This window comes from Electrophorus electricus, chromosome 3 (genome assembly GCF_041902795.1).
Source record: "Electrophorus electricus isolate QZ-2024a chromosome 3, ASM4190279v1, whole genome shotgun sequence".
In the NCBI taxonomy this organism is placed as follows: domain Eukaryota; kingdom Metazoa; phylum Chordata; class Actinopteri; order Gymnotiformes; family Gymnotidae; genus Electrophorus; species Electrophorus electricus.
The window spans coordinates 12,412,501-12,431,910 of record NC_137499.1 but is presented as its reverse complement, the minus strand read 5'-3'; the positions used below and the strand labels follow the sequence as shown (position 1 = coordinate 12,431,910).

Here is a 19,410-nt window from a genome sequence, read left to right as displayed (position 1 = left end):
GTGTGCTGTAAAAAGACTAAAGTCTTTCTGCACATGTATGGTTCCATCCATGATTCATGAAACCTCCCATAATCACCAGCTCCAGTGGTGGATTTACTGATGCACAAAGAATTTGGTATTATAGCAGCGTTGTCCACCAGGTCTGTTGTGCTAGGATGGTCTAGTCCAGCGTTTCCCATCCTCCCTGGACTCCCAGACGGTCCAAGGCTTGTTCTTATTCTAGATCTTGGGAAGTGCTGCTCTAGAGCACCTGCACATGACGGAGTGCAAGGTTGGCCGTGACCGACTGCTGAGTCACTGCTCTGAGGGATGGATGCGTATAGATGAACGGTAGAAGTACATATGATGTTCCTGCCTGAGTCCACACTTTGTCTGGTTTCTCTCAAATTACTTTTAAATGGCAAAACGACACCAAAAAAATGTTCATTTGCACATTACATCATGTAATGTAACCACGAAGGCCTTTTTGTTTGTTTGTTTTTTTAAACTTCTTCATAAATATAAAGAATGTAAACACACCAATCATGATTTTCAGTTGATTTATTTTATGCAACTGTGCCTTTGTTTCTGTGAACAGTCTTAACTATTTATAACTCAGAGGGCAGAGGCTGGACGAGTGAGACCTTTACAGTGATCATGCGTATATGATGACCATCCAGAAGCTAAATAAACTCCTCCTAACTGACCAGGCTTGTGCGCTTGGGATTGTAGACATCTGAGTTTCAAAAGTTGTCATTCTTATTGTTCATTTCCAGGGAAATCTGGAAAGTTGTGATATAAAAAAAAAAAAAAAATTTCCCAATTTTACAGTTACTTAATACAAGATAATCCACGTAGGGACATCAGCACTAAATACTAAGCTAATTACACCATTTGGCTCCTCTATATGTAATAACAGCCATTTGTCTAAACGTTTTTAAGGTTTTAAGGCAATACACATTTATCCTTCTCATGTTTGCCTGTGTTCCATCCAACAAGTCCATCATCATCCTTTAAAAGGAAGAAATGTGAGCGTCACAGTATGATTCATGTAGTCATTTACACTATAAAGATCCTACAGTTCCCCTCGATACGCATCCTGTGTGACTAGCTGGGTAAACTCATCACTGATGTGTTTGTTCTTTGTTCTGGATTATTCCGCAACTGCCATCAACTCTCCTCACTACTTTCTCTCTCTGTCCCTCTCACTCTCACCTTCCTGCTCTTTTCTTCTTCTTCTACAGATGTGCATCATCTGTACCACCCTCACGTCTGCGTCTGTGTCTGCGTCTGCCCCTCCTCTCCCTCGGTACCGGCCCTGGCGATAGACTCCCTGCAGCCGTAGCAATAACAGTACGAATACTATAGCACCAAATCTCAGCGTTCCACACGTCGATCCGGGGGAGAGAGGTGGCGCTCCTGCACGCCATGGAGCAAAGATGGGGACCTGGAGAGCCAACGTCTGGATGTAGGAGAAGGGTGGGGTTCAGGGTGGAGCTGCTACAGAGGGATTGTGGGTGTCAGGCACGTTTGTTAGACCACCCCATCCCTAGCTACATAATTTCTTTTTCTAGGTTACTAGTTACCATGCAACGCAGCAGCTCGGCTACCAGGCGAGCCCCGCGGTCTCCGTTCCCACAGGCTAAAAGTCACTTACATTTACAGTGGCGGAGACATTATTTACATGAACTTGGCCGGAAAAAAGGCGTCGATGGGAAAATGAGTTTAAACGTTGAGAACGTAAAAAGCATTGCAATGATACACCCCCCCCCCCCACAAAAAAAAAAAGCTATACTTATATACACGAGTCTTGGTCGAGACGTCTCCTTCACCAGGGGAGATCTCGTATTCAGGTTTCGGGTAATGTTTGGGTCGTCTGCACTAATAAATGAAGCCCTGATGATGTCACAGCTTTAAGATCGTCAATTCGGTGAGTGATTCTGCATGTCAATTCTGCTCACTGCATGTCCACCTTGGGATGATGAGGTTCTTTTGATTGGTCGATGTGTCAGTTCCTGTGATTGGCCGGCCTAACCCTCCGGCTCCTCCAAGTGCCGTGGGAGGCAGGGGGACTGGCGCCCGAGGGCCAGGACGGGTCCAAGGGAAGGGGACAGGCTGCGGTAGCCCACCCCGCCGCGGAAGCTCAGCTCCTGGGTGGGTAGCAGGGGTTTCAGAATGCTCACGAGGCAGAAGGCGGAGCCGCTCTTGGGGATGAAATTCACTTTGTTCCGGTCAGGACACAGATATGGCGGGATCTCCTGGAGAGCCCTGGGTCTGAAAGAAAGTAAGCAAAATGAATGCTTCAAACTTGGCTTTATAAAATCATTTGTGTGTACCAGAGCAGGATAATTATTATTAAAATTAGTGTCGGGGGTTTGTTGTTGGTGTAGTAGCAGGGAAGGGCAGGTAGGGGTCCTCACTGGTTCTCCTCAATGACCTTGACCTTCTCACAGCCCTCTGGGGGCTCCCGTTTAAACATGTAGCTGTTGTTGGGTTTGGGAGAGGAGGCGTACTTTGGCAGGGGGGAGCACTGGCTCAGCTCTGAGGAGGAGGAGGAGGAGAAGGAGGAGCGTCACTGAATGACTCCCGGAATGTGCGTGCGTGCGTGCGTGCGTGCGCGCACCTCTCTCTCTGGTCTCGCTGAACGCGTCGTCGCCAGGCAGGGGGCTGTTCCCCATCGCGTCGCTCAGGATGCTGAGGTACGATGGTGATACGGAGTCTGCCCGGCTGCTGCTGTTGCTACGGTTACTGCCCAGGCCGCCGCCGGAGGGTGTCTGGGTGTCAATGCTGCGCGTGCTGCTGCCGCGGCGGGGGAGGGGCGGCGGCGCGCGGTGGCCATCCGGAACGTCCTGCGGCTGAAAGGCGCACAGGCCCTGGCCGTCAGCCTAGGCTCAGACGGCCACCAGACCTCAAGTCATTCACGTCGGAGAACCCTGCACCCTGCACCCCCCCCTCATAAACCCTCCACCACTACCATGCAAAGCACCAGCAACACGTAAGGGCCCTGGGAATCACGGGAATACAACCAGATTACGCCAGATTACCAGATTAGACATGCGTGCAGGAGTGCCCGCAGGAAGGTGGAGGACTCACAATGATGACTTCCTCTCGGTCTGTGGTGTCTCTTATGATGATGCGCTCGATCTCCTGGTTGAGGCCCTCGATGCTGTTCCGGAACCGAGGGGGCGTGGACTTGGAGATGGGAATGGGAATCAGGATGGTTTTCGGCATCTGAGACTGAAAGAGTTCCGGAGAGGAGCGATGAAGACGGTAGGGAAGAGGCCGGCCACCACGGACTGGCCGCGGATCCTCACACTCCTCATAAATTATCTCAAGTTATTAACAGCAGAGTGGCAACACTGAAAGGCCATAAAGATTTAAAGTGTGTGTGTGTGTGTGTGTGTGTGTGTGTGTGTGGTTATTCTGAGTTTGTAAGGCTTTTCAGTGTTTCAGTTAATTTCCTCTTTCTTCACTTATCTCACACTGTTGTGATGTGATTCAAACTTGTGCTGTGTGTTGTACTACAGTAGTGTTATCCTGTTCTACAGTAGTGTTGTGTGCTGTACTACAGTAGTGTTGTGTGCTGTACTACTGTAGTGTGTGCTGTACTGCTGTAGTGTTGTGTGCTGTACTGTTGTGGTGGTGTGTTGTACTACAGTAGTGTTGTGTGCTGTACTGCTGTTGTGTTGTGCTGTACTACAGTAGTGTTGTGTGCTGTACTGCTGTTGTGTTGTGTGCTGTACTACACAAGTGTTGGGCTGTGTGTTGTACTACAGTAGTGTTGAGTTGTGTTTTGTACTGCTGTGTTATGTTGTACTACACTAGTGTTGGGTTGTGTGTTGTACTGCTGTTGTGTTGTACTACAGTAGTGTTGTGTGCTGTACTACAGTAGTGTTGTGTTGTGTGTTGTACTGCTGTTGTGTTGTACTACAGTAGTGCTGTGCGTTGTACTGCTGGTGTGTGTGCTGTACTACAGTAGTGTTGGGTTGTGCGTTGTACTGCTGTTGTTGTGTTGTACTACAGTAGTGCTGTGTGCTGTACTACAGTAGTGTTGGGTTGTGCGTTGTACTGCTGTTGTGTTGTACTACAGTAGTGCTGTGTGTTGTATTGCAGTAGTGTGTGCTGTGCTACAGTTGTGTTGTGTGCTGTACTGCTGTGGTGTTGTACTACAGTAGCTTTATGTTGTACTACTGTTTTGTTGTGTTGTACTACCGTAGTGTTGTGTTGTACTACAGTAGTGTTGTGTGCTGTACTACAGTAGTGTTGGGTGCTGTGTGGTACTGCTGTTGTGTGCTGTACTACAGTAGTGTTGGGTTGTGTGTTGTACTGCTATGTTGTGTTTTGTACTGCTGTGTTGTGTGTTGTACTACAGTAGTGCTGTGTGTTGTACTACAGTAGTGTTGGTTTGTGTTGTACTGCTGTTGTGTTGTGTTGTGCTGTACTACAGTAGTGTTGGGCTGTGTGTTGTACTGCTGTTGTGTTGTGTTGTACTATAGTAGTGCTGTGTGTTGTACTGCTGTTGTGTTGTGTTGTACTACAGTAGTGTTGGATGGGTGTTGTGTTGTACTATAGTAGTGCTGTGTGTTGTACTGCTGTTGTGTTGTACTATAGTAGTGCTGTGTGTTGTACTGCTGTTGTGTTGTACTACAGTAGTGTTGTGTGCTGTACTACAGTAGTGTTGGATGGTGTTGTACTACAGTAGTGCTGTTGTGTTGTGTGCTGTACTACAGTAGTGTTTGGTTGTTTGTTGTACTGCTGTTGTGTTGTACTATAGTAGTGCTGTGTGTTGTACTGCTGTTGTGTTGTACTACAGTAGTGTTGGACGGGTGTTGTACTACAGTAGTGCTGTTGTGTTGTGTGCTGTACTACAGTAGTGTTGGATGGGTGTTGTGTTGTACTACAGTAGTGCTGTGTGGTACTGCTGTTGTGTGCTGTACTACAGTAGTGTTGTGTGTTGTACTGCTGTTATACTACAGTAGTGCTGTGTGCTGTACTACAGTAGTGTTGGGTTGTGTGTTGTACTGCTGTTGTGTTGTACTATAGTAGTGCTGTGTGTTGTACTGCTGTTGTGTTGTACTACAGTAGTGTTGTGTGCTGTACTACAGTAGTGTTGGGTTGTGTGTTGTACTGCTGTTGTGTTGTACTATAGTAGTGCTGTGTGTTGTACTGCTGTTGTGTTGTACTACAGTAGTGTTGTGTGCTGTACTACAGTAGTGTTGGATGGGTGTTGTACTACAGTAGTGCTGTGTGTTGTACTGCTGTTGTGTTTTGTGCTGTACTACAGTAGTGTTGGGTTGTTTGTTGTACTGCTGTTGTGTTGTGTTGTACTACAGTAGTGTTGGGTTGTTTGTTGTACTGCTGTTGTGTTGTGTTGCAGGAATGACCACACAACCTAACTTGACTCAGGACTCCTTTTTGCTCTCTTTCTCTCACGTTATTGTTTCATTCTCTTGTTCACACTCCATCTCTGCTCATGAATATTTGCTTTTCATCTCAAATTTCTAGACATATTAGACGGATTATTTTCCACCGGAAAGATTCCTGCTTCAGTGTGTTAAGCGTGTTGAGAAGGTCGTTGGCTGGAAATCTTTCATCCGTTGCCAGTCTCAAGCAGGGAATCACTCCTCCAGATTCCAGCCACACTGGCCATCATTTCCTTCAGAAGTTCCATTTCTGGAAAACACTCCAAGGGACTCAAAACTAAACCCGGCAGACAACGGAACAGTTTCATCACCAGTGCCACATCCCTGCTGTGCTCCCACGAAAACGCTGCAGTCCAGCTTTAAAACACTGAACTGTCATTACCTCACCAAGCCTTCACTACTGAACTGTAATCAGTGCTATTGTTCCTCACACAGGCACCTGAACACACCCTGCACTACTGAACTATAATCAGTGCTGAAGTAACTCACACAGCCTTCACTACTGAAATGTAAACACTACAGAACTGTAATCACTACTGAAGTATCTCACCAAGCCTTCACTACTGAACTGTAATCAGTGCTGAAGTAACTCACACAGCCTTCACTACTGAACTGTAAACACTACTGAAGCACCTCAAACAGTTTGAATGGGCTGAAATGTCAGGCTAGACCTTTATTTTGTGATGTGCTTATTTCAGTGAGCCTCTACTACTCTCTGTTGAAGATGTTTTATTCAGACAGAATGCTTGTAGCTACTGAGACACTACTGAGAACTGTTATGGTGTTCTGAATGTTCACACCCCCAAACCAAATAACTGACTATGCTAACCTTGTGTCATTGTGCTTAGTTTTCTTATTAAGTGGCAACTTGTGTCGTATGTCATGAAACTTCTGTGACACTAAACTTAGTCTGTTTAATAAGCGGCACCGTGTCCCGCTTGGAGTCATCCACACGCACGGTGGGACTGGGATATCGTCTGGTCTGTTCTGAACTTGGCCGTAGTATCCTGAGCAAGAACCTCAGAAAGTAGGGCACGCTGAGACTTTCCAGGCGTTCTGCCTGCTTGAACTAGCCAGGCCGAAAAAGTCCCGGTTACGCGGTGACTGCACGCTCGCACATCTGTGAGAACACCGTGATTGGACGGCGGTGGCGGGTGCCCACCTGTGATTGGATGATGGTGTGGTTGCCGTTGAAGGGCGACTTGCGCTCTTTGTCCCGCCGATGCCGGCTGCTGCGTTTGCTGCGTTGGAGCTGCTGCCTCAGCTTGGCGATCTGAGGGAGACGGGGGGGGGGGAAAAAAAGAAGAAAAACAACCGGGGAAAACGAACAAACATTAGCGCCGCGAAGTTCACACGGCAAACAGTGGTGAGGCCCCAGCAGCAGCAGCTAGGCCTGAGTGTTTCATCACCAGACTGAAAATAAACTCGTCAAGAGCAGCTGAGAGCGTTTGTTTACCTCCTTCAGCTGGTCGGTGCTGCCGCAGGACGCCGAACGCTTATGGGAGACTCTCCTCCTCTCATCTACCCAGGCTCTGGGAGTCTGGGACAGAGAGACAGAGAGAGAGAGGGAAAGAGAGAGAGAGAGAGAGAGAGAGAGATTAAAGAGATTAAATTTTGCTGAGTTGCTTCCCCCCGAGCTCGAACTCAGCTGAGCTGGATATGACCCAAACAGCAGCAGTACCTGCGCCTCCAGCACCAGTCACCCACCTGGGTTGCTTTGTCCCTCATCCTGAGGGTGGTGTGGGCGGAGCTTGTGTGCTGCTGCCAGTTCCGGGGCAGGTGAGGAGACAGCTGGACAGTTCTAGTGTTCAGTTAGATGGAGGGCTAAATGGGCCGTGGCTAATGCAAAGTCGAGGAGAGAGAGAGAGAAGGTGAGTTGTCTCACAGATTGTGTGTAGGACTTATAAATGGTATTTCCAATATCTAAGTAATGGCTTGATATAGCAACAAGCTGACAAGTTGCGATAAGCCCCTCCTCTTTCCCAGATAAGCCCCACCTCTTTCCAAGATCATACTTGCAGCAATAGGGTTAGCAAATGAACTGCACATGATGTGTGCCGTCATTTGATCGGTTGATGTAAGCGCTCTCATTTGAGTGGTTGAAGTGTGTGTGCTGTCATTTGAGCAGTTGATGCATGTGCTCTCATTTGAGTGTTTGATGTATGTGCTCTCATTTTGAGCGTTTGATGTGTGCGCTCTCATTTGAGCGTTTGATGTGTGCGCTCTCATTTGAGCGGTTCCCCGTGCTGACTGCACTTTAAGCCTCTGAGACCTGCTCCAGTGCACCTGTCTGGGGATACTGGGAAACCCTCTTCTTGTATATGGCACTACAGTGCTCACTCAGCCACATCCGAAACCGACAAAGTCTTTTGTGTTCCAGCCGCACAACTAAGGGGAAGAACACGGAGGTGGATGCATTCCGCCTTGTCCTGCGACCGCTGTGGGTGTTCAGTCTTGTTTATTTAACTCCACACTCAACCTGGCATTCTCGTAGCTCTGAAAGCTGGTTGTGTATCTCTCCTCATATAAACAGTCACACGTGCACACGCACACACCAAAGTGGATCTTCTTGCATGAGAAATTACTACGTTTTTATGTTCGGTTTCGACTTATACATACAATCGCACCTGACATTACGAGCCTTGTCTGAGATCCTGAAGTGGGTCATGTAAACTGCTTGCTTTGTTGGGAATTCGAGCACGTGGCCAGGTACGTCTGAGGCACATACGGTAACCGCGACCTTATTTGTGGTTCCCAGTGGTGTTTGCCATAGAAACCAATATCGGCAATTTATTAACGCAATACAAATATGAGCTGTTTGTTTTACTATTGTGTTACTATTGTGATTATGTTCCAAGCCGAAATCTATTTTTCGGTTTTGCTGAAATGCAAATAAATAAATAAAAACATAATAATATTTACCGAAAAAAATCATCTTTTTTTCATTCATTGTTGGCTCCAAGCTGCAATATTTGTAGCAATCGTGCATTTTCTCTACCATTCGCTATAACAGCGTTGGTCTGATACCAGATATTTACATTAGCGCTACCTGCCGCCATCAGTCACATCTCTGCAGCACCGTACCGCACCCGCCATGTCACGGGTCACGCAGAGATAAAAACATGTCCACGAGCCAACGCCGCAGCTCCTCGGTCAGACTAACGCATAATTCCCCACCAAGCCAAGACCTAGATAATACCATAACATTTAATAAAACGCCGAAAACAAATAGATGTTTTTACAACAAACAAAAGCGGTAATTTTCACGGTGCGTGGCTCACCTTTTGCTGAGGCGCGAGCTACTGCAGCGACAACGTTCATGGCCCGATGGTAAATAAAGAGCGTGCGACGCCGCTGGTCCGGTCGGGGTGGACGAGAGCGCCGTAGCTCGACGGAGCGGGTGAAATGCGGCGATCGTCGGTCGAGGGCGAGCGATGAGCCGCGCCAGCGGTGCCGTGGGGGGGGGACACAGGAGCGCGGGGGGGGGGGGGGGGCAGGGGCTGCTATGGGCGTTGCTGCGCTGCGTAAAAGCGGCTCCGTGCTGTGCGCAACGGCGACGAGTGCGTGGGAGCGCGCAGAGGGGAGCGTGTGTCCGTAGATGTGGACGGTGGGCGGTGGGCGGTGGGCGGTGGGCGCAGGGTGTCTGCGGCGACGCGACGCCCCCCACCCCCCCCCGTCTCTTTGACTGCCGACGCCTCTCGAGACGCGCGCGCGCGCCTGCTCGACGCTGCTGTTGCTGAGGCGCGTGGCGCTTGTTGACTCCATGTGCTGTGCAGTACCGCAGTTGCACCGCCACGGGGCTCTGCGACACCGTGGAGCGACACCGTGGACGTTCACAAATCGCCGGGCCTCACAACGCGCGACGTGCGCATGGAATTTTACAGGGCTCAGCAGGCAAAGACTGATCCGTTTTAACGGAAGATAACCGTAACCGTAAAGTAAACACGTGACGGTGCTCACGGTTTAAGCAGAGCTGGTTCAGTCTGTTTACGCTCGCTTCATTTTTTTTTTTCCAGTTGATTATTTTCCCCGAGTAAAATATTAATACATCACGAACATTACGGAACAACTCGTGCAGCTGCCATAGCGGACACTATATATTTATTTACTTATGTGTTTATTTTTAATTTATTTACTTATGAGAAAATGTGTGTTACTCGAGTGTCTGCCATTTCAATGAATGGATAAAATGCATTGCCAAATGATCGCAAAGCAGTCTGCCCAAACATCCCGATAAAGCCATTTCAAAGCAAACAGCAGACCTTTGTTTTTTTCAGGAGGAGCTTGGCTCGCTAGCGTGGCGTCGACGCCTCCGTGCGGCCGCTAGGGGTCGCTTGTTCCAGTCCACCCCGAACAATCGGATCCGGAGGCGTTTCCAGGCGCTGTCTGGGCTGCGGCTCCGCCAGAGCGCTTCGGACGCCCGACGAAAGCAAGCTCCCCGTCTCCTAAAATAAAACACCTCGACCAAACGGCGACATCTCCAAAAAAACCGAGATCACAGTGTAAGTGAATGTAGTCGACCGGCGTGGACGGCAGACGCTTATTATTCGCGTGTGTGAAAGTGAGATTTATACGTCTGATCCTCATCCGAATTGATCTGTTGGGAAGACGGGGATGCTGGAAGTCGTTTTGGGATGTCCCAGCTCGCTTGATGGAAATATGGTACTTTACGAAGTCCGTTGGCGGAGACAAAAGCGGACGACAAAGTTGTATTTTTAACTAGTTCGCTTTAATTTGTCAACATGTGTACCACTCCCAGAACACTAGCTTGGACAGAGATGGCTGTGGCCGTGTTTGAACTATTTTTCCGCTTACGCCAAGGCCCGCTATATAGAGATTAATTCCCCGGAGAGTGTTTATTTAAAAACTCACTGCCAGTTTTGTGGCCAGTATTATTACCAATATGTGCTTTGAACAAGACTTTTTCAGTTGCCTGTACAAAAGCACAAATATTTTTTGACCAGTGACTGACCGGGGCCTTCCTATAACTAAACAACTGGGTGGGGGGGGAAACCCAGGTTTTTGCATTTGAAGACAAGAAAACGGGTTTGGAAACATGGCAGTGGAGGGCCGGCTAACTGTCCTGGATATTGGACTATTCGCCATGGTTCTACTCAGCCCTGTTGCTGGTGAGTTGCTTTTTCTGATCTGTCACAGATGCCCTGTTTGTGACTGATGTAATGATTAACATAACTTCCTAAGAATCGTCCAAGCCCACCGCTTTAACGGCGGTTCCTACCTCTGCGTTTGACCCCTAATGTTTAGTTTAGTCATGTTAACGTATGTTCGTGTGATATCGGTGGTGTGCTTATATCGCATGAGAGACAGCTAGCAATATTGTCTACAATATTGTGTGTGTGTGGTCGGTCTTTGGCACTGGCCCTAGAGGTGAAATGGGGCTACAGATTGAGATAAGACCCCATCCACCCCCACCCCTAATGCTCTGCTTGTTTATGACCAGATTTCATGGCTGCCAGTCAGACCCCCAGGCTCTATTTTATGAGCCCTGTGTCCTTGTACAGCTGTACAGAAATCACTTCCAGAAGTAGGTGTAGAAATGCCAAGCATTGTTCAATGTAGCAAATGATCTCAGCTTAATGGTGACCATGGTGACCTCTCTTATGGACAGGAAGGTGTGTGTGTGTGTGTGTGTGCGTGCGTGCGTGCGTGCATGCGCGCGTGTTTCAAGACAAACCCGAAAAATTGGCAGAAATGCCATGGGAGTGGTTATGAGACAGAAATAGTAAGATGGAAATCTGCACAGTAAACAGAACAGTGCGGGTTCATTGGCTGCTCGGAGGTGCGTGCTGGCCATCTGGCCAGTGTCCAGCAGTGTCCAGTGCAGTGGCTGACCTGACTGCAGCACTGGAAACCAACAGTACAATCCCATAAAATACACAGTCCCCTTCATGACAGATAACTGTGTCTTACCTGAAACACAGGAAGAGAGAGGATGAGAGAGAGAGACACAGAGACAGATGGTTTTATTTTTTTTATTGCCTGTGGTGTCCCTTTGGAATGCATGTGGAGCATTATGGTATTTGACTTTGGAAACAGTTATTGTGTGTCTGTGTCTGTGTGTGCACGCACATGGGCCCATAAAGGACAGAAGAAGTGTGACTCTTTGTATAACAAGACTTTTGATGTGTTGAATACGTGTTGTGTTGCCATAGAAACTTCAGCAGACTCACATGAAGTCTTTACAGCTTCCTGGCGACGTGTTTTACAGGAACTTGGCCCACGGTCATGATCTCAATGTCTTCTGTACGTTTCACTGTTTTTCTTTTACTTTGTCTCTATTTCTTTATTCCTTTTCCCCACCTTCCTTCCTTCCTTCCTTCCTTATCTCTCTGCCATTGCCTGATTAAAGGAAGAATATGAATGATTAATTTCAGCACTCTGTGTCATTTCACTGCTGTGATGATAATAGTCATGCAGTCTTTGGTGGAATATTAGAAATATCTCACTGGGCTTTGGAAGTTGTGCTATATTAATAACAACCACAACAAAAACAACAATCACAATTTGTATCGTGTTTTTCTAAAATAGTTGCATTAAAGAGCATAAATAATAAACCAGAGTAAAACCTAGCAGAAAACTTTAGCATCCTGTGAGGAAAAATAGTCCTGTAGGGTTAGTCCCGTATGTATCGGGGTAGGGGTTAGTCCCGTATGTATCGGGGTAAGGGTTAGTCTCATATGTATCGGGGTAGGGTTAGTCCCATATGTAATGGGGTAGGGTTAGTCCCGTATGTATCTGGGTAGGGTTAGTCCCGTATGTATCTGGGTAGGATTGGTCCTGTATGTATCGGGGTAGGGGTTAGTCTCGTATGTATCGGGGTAGGGGTTAGTCTCGTATGTATCGGGGTAGGGGTTAGTCTCGTATGTATCGGGGCAGGGGTTAGTCCCGTATGTAATGGGTTAGGGGTTAGTTTCGTATGTATCGGGGTAGGGTTAGTCCCGTATGTATCGGGGTAGGGTTAGTCTCGTATGTATCGGGGTAGGGTTAGTCCCGTATGTATCGGGGTAGGGGTTAGTCCCGTATGTATCGGGGTAGGGTTAGTCCAGAGTTTGGACATCATGGCAGTGAATAGTTTGTCACTCAAGCAGGGTAAAGAAGCTTTAGAAGTCTTTAGAAATGGTAAGTGAAACAGACTGATAGCCAGTGTAGCTGATGGAATAAAATGATGTGGAGTAAATAAACAATTTTAGAGAATTAATACAGAGCTCAAAGCCAAGTGAGGGATGAAATGTTCTGCCAAGCAGCTCACTAACAGCTTGATATTCTCATGGTGAAATGAAGCTTAGCAATGAAAAACCACATCTGAGGTTTATCAGCATAATACTGAAAACCAAGGTCATGATGGTGAATGATTAGGCCAAGGAAAGACAAGTATATTATAGAAACAAAGTGGACCTAGAACTGACCCCTGGGGCACTCCTCAAATAATGTGCAAATTAATGTTTATTTTTGCAGAGACCAAAAGGAGTGTGTACACCCCCCCCACCCCACCCCCAGAATCTGGCATAAGTGCAGGACCAAAAAACACACAAGAATGAATGGAAGTCGAATAGTATGCCTGAAATTGCCTAATGCATGAAATTCCCTACCCAATGGGGCATTAGTACAGCAGGCCCATGACCCAAATGCCGCGTTGGTAGATACTGCATCTGTGAAGTATTATCATAGAGCTCTGCTCTGCAGGACACTGCAGGACACTCTTAGCTGCATCCTCAGGTGAGAAGAATATACATCATGTCGGTAGCTTGTTTAGCCCACGGTCCATCAGTACCACAAGTTGTCTGCAGTCGGATTGAACTGACCAGTAAGCAGGCTCTTAACAAGTGGCCTGGGGTGAAAACTATGCCACTTTACAATAAGATTTCTGTCTGTCGGTTTACAGTATAAATCTGCAATTTTCCATCTTTTGTTACACTTTGTGTAAAGAAAATTAATATATTCTCTCACCTTCAGTCATAAATTTGGATACCACTTTAACACTAACATTTGATTATATACATTATGCTCTATTTATATTTTGTATGTCTTTCATCATGTGACATGTTAGACGGCTGGTGGCGGTGTGGCCTAATGGAGCCTATATAGGTGGAAACCTTGCAGCATGCGGACAGTTCTCGTCGTTCTCCAGGGAGAGTTTGTGCTTGTAACAGTACTGAAATGCGGCCTGTTGTTGAGGTGTGATGACCCAAAGGATAAAAGTGTTGTTTCACAGTGTCAGAAACAGCACTACGGTCGAGGAGGAGAAGAAGAATGTTAAACATCTCACTGCAGAACTGCGGTTTCTGCTGCTGCGCTAAATGCTGTCCCATTGCTGACACACGCATCACCGTGGCACTGTGTTTAGCGCGACCCCGCTGTAGTCGGAACGCTCGGCATTTGTTATCAGCGAGTTAGAGGACGTTAAATGAATGCTGTTTTAAGCACTTTTGGAGGTTTTCCGCACAAGGTGATAGCACTTGGAGGTCACATGACGCCCCAGTTAGACTACAGCTCCCCCAGGTCTTCGTGGCAGGTAGTTCTTAGTGGTGGGAGTGCTGGGAGTGCTGGGAGTGATGGGAGTGAAGTGAGTGATGGGATCCAGTCTTTCTGCCTCCTGCTCTGCTTGTCTGTCACTGTGTCAGTGCCTCATCAAATGACTCAGTGTCTACTCATCCTGTCAGAAACACTCCCCCACAAGAATGCTCACGCACGCACGCACGCGTAGTACCCACGCATACACGTGCCATGTGACTGCTAAGAACATTATATCGGCCAGTCGTTATTCCAGCATGTCATCTTGTATCAGATTATCTCACTGGCCAACTGACTGGTCATCTGACGTGTCAGCAACTGTTGTTGCATTTGATTGGCTGACATGCTATGGAGGAACGCTCCTTTGTCTTGTAGACACTTTTGCACTTGTATCTTGTGTGTATTGAGTAGTGTGTGTGCTTGTATCTTGTGTGTATTGAGTAGTGTGTGTGCTTGTATCTTGTGTGTATTGAGTAGTGTGTGTGCTTGTATCTTGTGTGTATTGAGTAGTGTGTGTGCTTGTATCTTGTGTGTATTGAGTAGTGTGTGTGCTTGTATCTTGTGTGTATTGAGTAGTGTGTGTGCTTGTATCTTGTGTGTATTGAGTAGTGTGTGTGCTTGTATCTTGTGTGTATTGAGTAGTGTGTGCGCTTGTATCTTGTGTGTATTGAGTAGTGTGTGCGCTTGTATCTTGTGTGTATTGAGTAGTGTGTGCGCTTGTATCTTGTGTGTATTGAGTAGTGTGCGCTTGTATCTTGTGTGTATTGAGTAGTGTGTGCGCTTGCATCTTGTGTGTATTGAGTAGTGTGTGCGCTTGCATCTTGTGTGTATTGAGTAGTGTGTGCGCTTGCATCTTGTGTGTATTGAGTAGTGTGTGTGCTTGTATCTTGTGTGTATTGAGTAGTGTGTGTGCTTGTATCTTGTGTGTATTGAGTAGTGTGTGCGCTTGTATCTTGTGTGTATTGAGTAGTGTGCGCTTGTATCTTGTGTGTATTGAGTAGTGTGTGCGCTTGCATCTTGTGTATATTGAGTAGTGTGTGCGCTTGTATCTTGTGTGTATTGAGTAGTGTGTGCGCTTGTATCTTGTGTGTATTGAGTAGTGTGTGCGCTTGTATCTTGTGTGTATTGAGTAGTGTGTGCGCTTGTATCTTGTGTGTATTGAGTAGTGTGTGCGCTTGTATCTTGTGTGTATTGAGTAGTGTGTGCGCTTGTATCTTGTGTGTATTGAGTAGTGTGTGCGCTTGTATCTTGTGTGTATTGAGTAGTGTGTGCGCTTGTATCTTGTGTGTATTGAGTAGTGTGTGCGCTTGTATCTTGTGTGTATTGAGTAGTGTGTGCGCTTGTATCTTGTGTGTATTGAGTAGTGTGTGCGCTTGCATCTTGTGTGTATTGTGTATTTGCCTCATTCAGAGTGCATGTGAGTGTGTTTAGTTTTTTTTTTTTCGTGTAGTATCGGGTTTCTCTGTAAGTGTGAGTATCTGAATCTGTATCCTGTGTCTGAATGGGGAGAGACCTACATACTCAAAACCAGTAGCTGAAATATCATTTCAAATACATATTTAAAATCACGGTGCAGGCTGCAAAGACGAACACAAACGGGGCTCTTTTGGTCTAGTGACAAAAAATGCTGAATTTTCTGGTCATTCCAGCTTCTACACATGTAACAAGCAGGATACGCACTAAACCCAACACTAAACATAAACACTACACTAAACCCAACACTAAACGCAGAATATGATAATCCTAGGGTTTTCCACAGTTTCTCCTTCACTGACAAGGTGATTGTTTTTTTTTTATTGAAGGCGGGACTTCCTGTGGCACTGCCACCATGTTGAGCGTTTCCCATTCGTTTTGGTGGGGGTTTTTTTTAGCCAATGGGTGGTCTCCTCACGCAGAACGCCTCTTGTGCAAGCTCTCAGGGACAGTAGCTCAGCTGCAGTAGCTTGGATGATTAGAGAGCAGCCCGTCAGCTCTGGGCGGTATCAGTGTTTACATTTCAGTCTGCTGGAACACTGAGGCCAAGCTGTTTCATGGCCTTGGGAACGTAGCTGAGAGAGGCAGAGAGAACACAACAGACGATGAGTTCAGTATCACGGAGTTATCACAGTGCCTGATGCTTTAAAGTGCAGGCTCTTTAGGCAGAAATATACATTTTAAAATGCATGCCAATTAGACAGAAATGTGATTGTTTCCATATATAGTTGACTTGAGACTGTTCGTGTTTGTACATGAGTCTATGACTTTTGAGGTTTCCAAAAGTTTTTAATTAGTTGGGGGTTTTTTTTGTCCTAGTTTGAAATAGACTTTTTGGTGACAGTGTCTTTAACGTCTCTTTCTTCAGCTGCACAGCGTGAGGAGAGAGAGTGCGCATACGCCGAGCAGCAGCAGGCTATGGCCGAGCGGATTGGTGGAGGAGGAGAGGGGCGTGTCTTTCTGGAGAACTCCACCATTCGCTGCAGCCAGGGTGGGTGGTGCTACGGACTATGGGAAAAAAAACAGCACGGGGTCCGACTGGTCAAACAAGGTAGGTGTTAGGCATGCAAAAAAATAAAAAAATAAAAATAAAAATCAATCTTCTCCTTCCTGAGAAAAGTTGCCAGCACTTCTGGGGTTTAGACGAATCACTGCCTATAAATCAGATCTGAGACCCAGTAGAACAGAGAGAAATGTGTTGGAGTTCTGGTGGACGGAGGTGACCGGGATGGAGTCAGGCATCCGCTGAGTCATGTGACCAGACACATGGTCTGCGGCCTCCTCCGTGTGCTTGTTTGGCTGTACCATGTAAATGGCTTCTGAGACAGCAAGTACAGGCAAGGTGGTGTGAAACCCCCCCTGTGTTCTGCTGGACATGAACCTACAGAATGACCTCCTCCTCTGTCATGCAGGTTGCTGGACGTATCTGGGAGACCAGCAGGAGTGCCATGACAACCGTTGCCAGGTGACGAACCCGCCGTCTCAAATTCAAAATGGCACCTATCGTTTTTGCTGCTGTAGCAGAGACATGTGCAACCTCAACTTCACAGAGGACTTCCCCCTGCCCAGACCCACCACCTCTCAGCCAGTCCGTAAGTGTGTGTGTGTGTGTGTGTGCGTGCGTGCGTGCATTGTCATGCGACCTTTACCTCCATCTTTGTCTTTTTTAAGGAAATAAACATACACTCTGGAAGAGACTGCTAAGATTGGACTATATTTCGCTAGTGGAAAATTATACGCTTACATGCATAAGTGTATGTAGGAACATTCTTTACTGTGTAAAGTAAGGGCAGATGTTTGTTATTAAAAGGCAGGTGTTTCTAATTACACTCTGTGCTCACACTGCAGCGTTCCCACAGAGAGCAGAGGGGAAAATGGGGAGTGTCAAAAAAGAAACCAAAATTAAGACTGCAGACTTCAAACACGGAAGCAGTCTGCCAGGAAGGAACCTCGACAAAGACAGGATGACACCGCACGGCAGAAAGAGTAGTCAGTGCGACAGTGGCACGGAGCGGAAGAGAGACGGCCCGACCCGCGGCGCTTATGTGACCCAGAGCCACATCGTTAGCATCTCAAAGCTCTCGTTTACAAAAGGGCCAGAGCAATGTCCCCTCACCTGACGTTTAAAGGGGGGAGGGGAGCGCGTTTTCCCGGTTGTCGGACACGGCAGTTGTTCTGGAGCTTTTCTTTTTGAAGGAACAGTGTGTCAAACCAGGTGCAGCACTGCTTAAGGCATGTGTTGCCTATAAAGAGAGAGAGGGTCGAGGGTCAAGGGTTGAGGGTCGGAGCGCCGCTGAAGACGCTAAAGGAAGTCTGACTCCATGATGCATGCACATCCTTCTATTGTGTTTCTACTGTTGTCTCCACCCTTTAGACCCAGCAGAGAGGTTTTAGTGTGAGAGGAGGGTTTAGTGTGTGAGGAGAGAGGAGGGTTTAGTGTGTGAGGAGAGAGGAGGGTTTAGTGTGAGGAGAGAGGAGGGTTTAGTGTGTGAGGAGAGAGGAGGGTTTAGTGAGGGAGGAGGGTTTAGTGTGTAAGGAGGGAGGAGGGTTTAGTGTGTGAGGAGAGAGGAGGGTTTAGTGTGTGAGGAGAGAGGAGGGTTTAGTGTGAGAGGAGGGTTTAGTGTGTGAGGAGAGAGAGGAGGGTTTAGTGTGAGAGGAGGGAGGAGGGTTTAGTGTGAGAGGAGGGAGGAGGGTTTAGTGTGAGGAGGGAGGAGGGTTTAGTGTGTGAGGAGGAGAGAGGAGGGTTCAGTACGAAAGGAGCGAGATCAGATTTGTACGACTCAATGTCTGCCAGATGTTTCTTACTGTTACTCTCTGGGTTTGATGTTTGTGGGATTTGTTTCATCATCACAGTAGAAACTGTGGTTCCGAATTAAGTGTGTGTGTAAATGTGTGTGTGTGTGTGTGTGTGTGTGTGTGTCTCAGCCTGTATTCCTGGCACACAATCTCAAACATCTGAACACTTACGTTGTTCCTGTGTGAGTAGAATGAGTTGCCACTGCTGTTTATTTCAGAGGTGCTGTTGTGTAACTATTACAGATGTACTTTCTGTTTTGAAAGGAAACGATTAACTGATCAGCGTCATTGGCCGTGTGTGTGACTGTACGTTCCTGTGGTAGGCAGCGTGATGGGGGGATGAGACAGTGCTGGAGATGAAGGGTGATGCGCGTGGAATGTTCCAGAAAATAGAAAAAGATCATCAAGCCCTCAGTAGCACTGAGTGCTTACAGATACACATGCAAACACACAGACACATAGGCAAACTCACTCACATACACACAAACACATAAACAAATATACACGTGCACTCACATACACAAATATATACACACAAACACATAAACAAATATATACACATACGCACACACACACAAAAACACGTGTACACAGACACACACACTTTCTTTGGTGGATGTGTATGAGTGTATAATATTACGTTATGGTAAAGGTTAAGCTCACTGTAGCTGAGTCGCCTGCAGGGTGCGTTGACGTCGTGCCTGTGTGAATTAGCTGTTCTTTTATTACTTTCCACATCTGCCCTTTAACCCCATCCCCAGATACTCGCCCGATCTACGGGGAGGAGGCTGTCCTGATCGCCCTGGCAACCGTTTCTGTGGTAGCCGTCTTGGTTGTGCTGGTCTTTTTTATTTACCGTGTGATCAGGGGTGAGTTGCCATAGCGATATGTCTGATCTTGAACATCATACTATCTTACTTGCACCTGTTTTTATGTGTGTGTGTATGTGTGTGTGTGTGTGTGTGTGTGTGTGTGTGTGTGTGTGTGTGTGTGTGTGTGTTTCAGGACATGGCAAGCAGAGTCTTCATAACTTGAACATGTTGGAAGCAGCTTTCTCTCCCCCCACACTAGATCTGGACAACCTGAAACTACTAGAGGTGTGTGTGTGTGTGTGTGAGAAAGTGTTTGTAGTGATGTGTGTTTGCATTAAATTATGTCTGCACCCACATTTTTTCACCTTTTCCTTTTTCTCTCTTCCCCTGTCTAT

General features: G+C 47.0%; 2 protein-coding genes across 6 annotated transcripts in view; one reads left to right on the top strand and one right to left on the bottom strand.

Annotated features, from left to right (window-relative positions):
- Positions 1–525: 525 nt before the first annotated feature.
- fam117ba (family with sequence similarity 117 member Ba) lies at positions 526–8,885 on the bottom strand. 2 transcript variants are annotated; one of them, XM_035523499.2, is made up of 8 exons: positions 8,684–8,885; positions 7,110–7,241; positions 6,859–6,942; positions 6,565–6,675; positions 3,073–3,216; positions 2,603–2,864; positions 2,400–2,520; positions 526–2,253 (listed from the first exon to the last, which is right to left on the bottom strand). In XM_035523499.2, the coding sequence occupies exons 2-8, from the start codon at positions 7,128–7,130 to the stop codon at positions 2,010–2,012; spliced, it is 987 nt and encodes a 328-aa protein (XP_035379392.1). In that variant the 5' UTR covers positions 7,131–7,241; positions 8,684–8,885; the 3' UTR covers positions 526–2,009. The 2 variants fall into 2 exon arrangements, with proteins under 2 accessions (XP_035379392.1, XP_035379395.1); XM_035523502.2 differs by having other exon boundaries at positions 2,603–2,834; positions 8,684–8,884.
- Positions 8,886–9,764: 879 nt separating this feature from the next.
- The window catches only part of bmpr2a (bone morphogenetic protein receptor, type II a (serine/threonine kinase)), a 19,590-nt gene continuing 9,944 nt past the window's right edge, over positions 9,765–19,410 (top strand). The window contains exons 1-5 of one of the 4 annotated variants that reach the window (XM_027018448.3): positions 9,767–10,531; positions 16,276–16,458; positions 16,820–16,999; positions 18,965–19,072; positions 19,209–19,300. In XM_027018448.3, the coding sequence (XP_026874249.3) occupies positions 10,459–10,531; positions 16,276–16,458; positions 16,820–16,999; positions 18,965–19,072; positions 19,209–19,300 (636 nt within the window). In that variant the 5' untranslated portion in view covers positions 9,767–10,458. Of the gene's footprint in view, positions 10,532–15,885; positions 16,017–16,275; positions 16,459–16,819; positions 17,000–18,964; positions 19,073–19,208; positions 19,301–19,410 lie in introns of those variants that run through there. The other 3 variants (XM_035525681.2, XM_081710361.1, XM_035525686.2) reach the window with 3 other exon arrangements.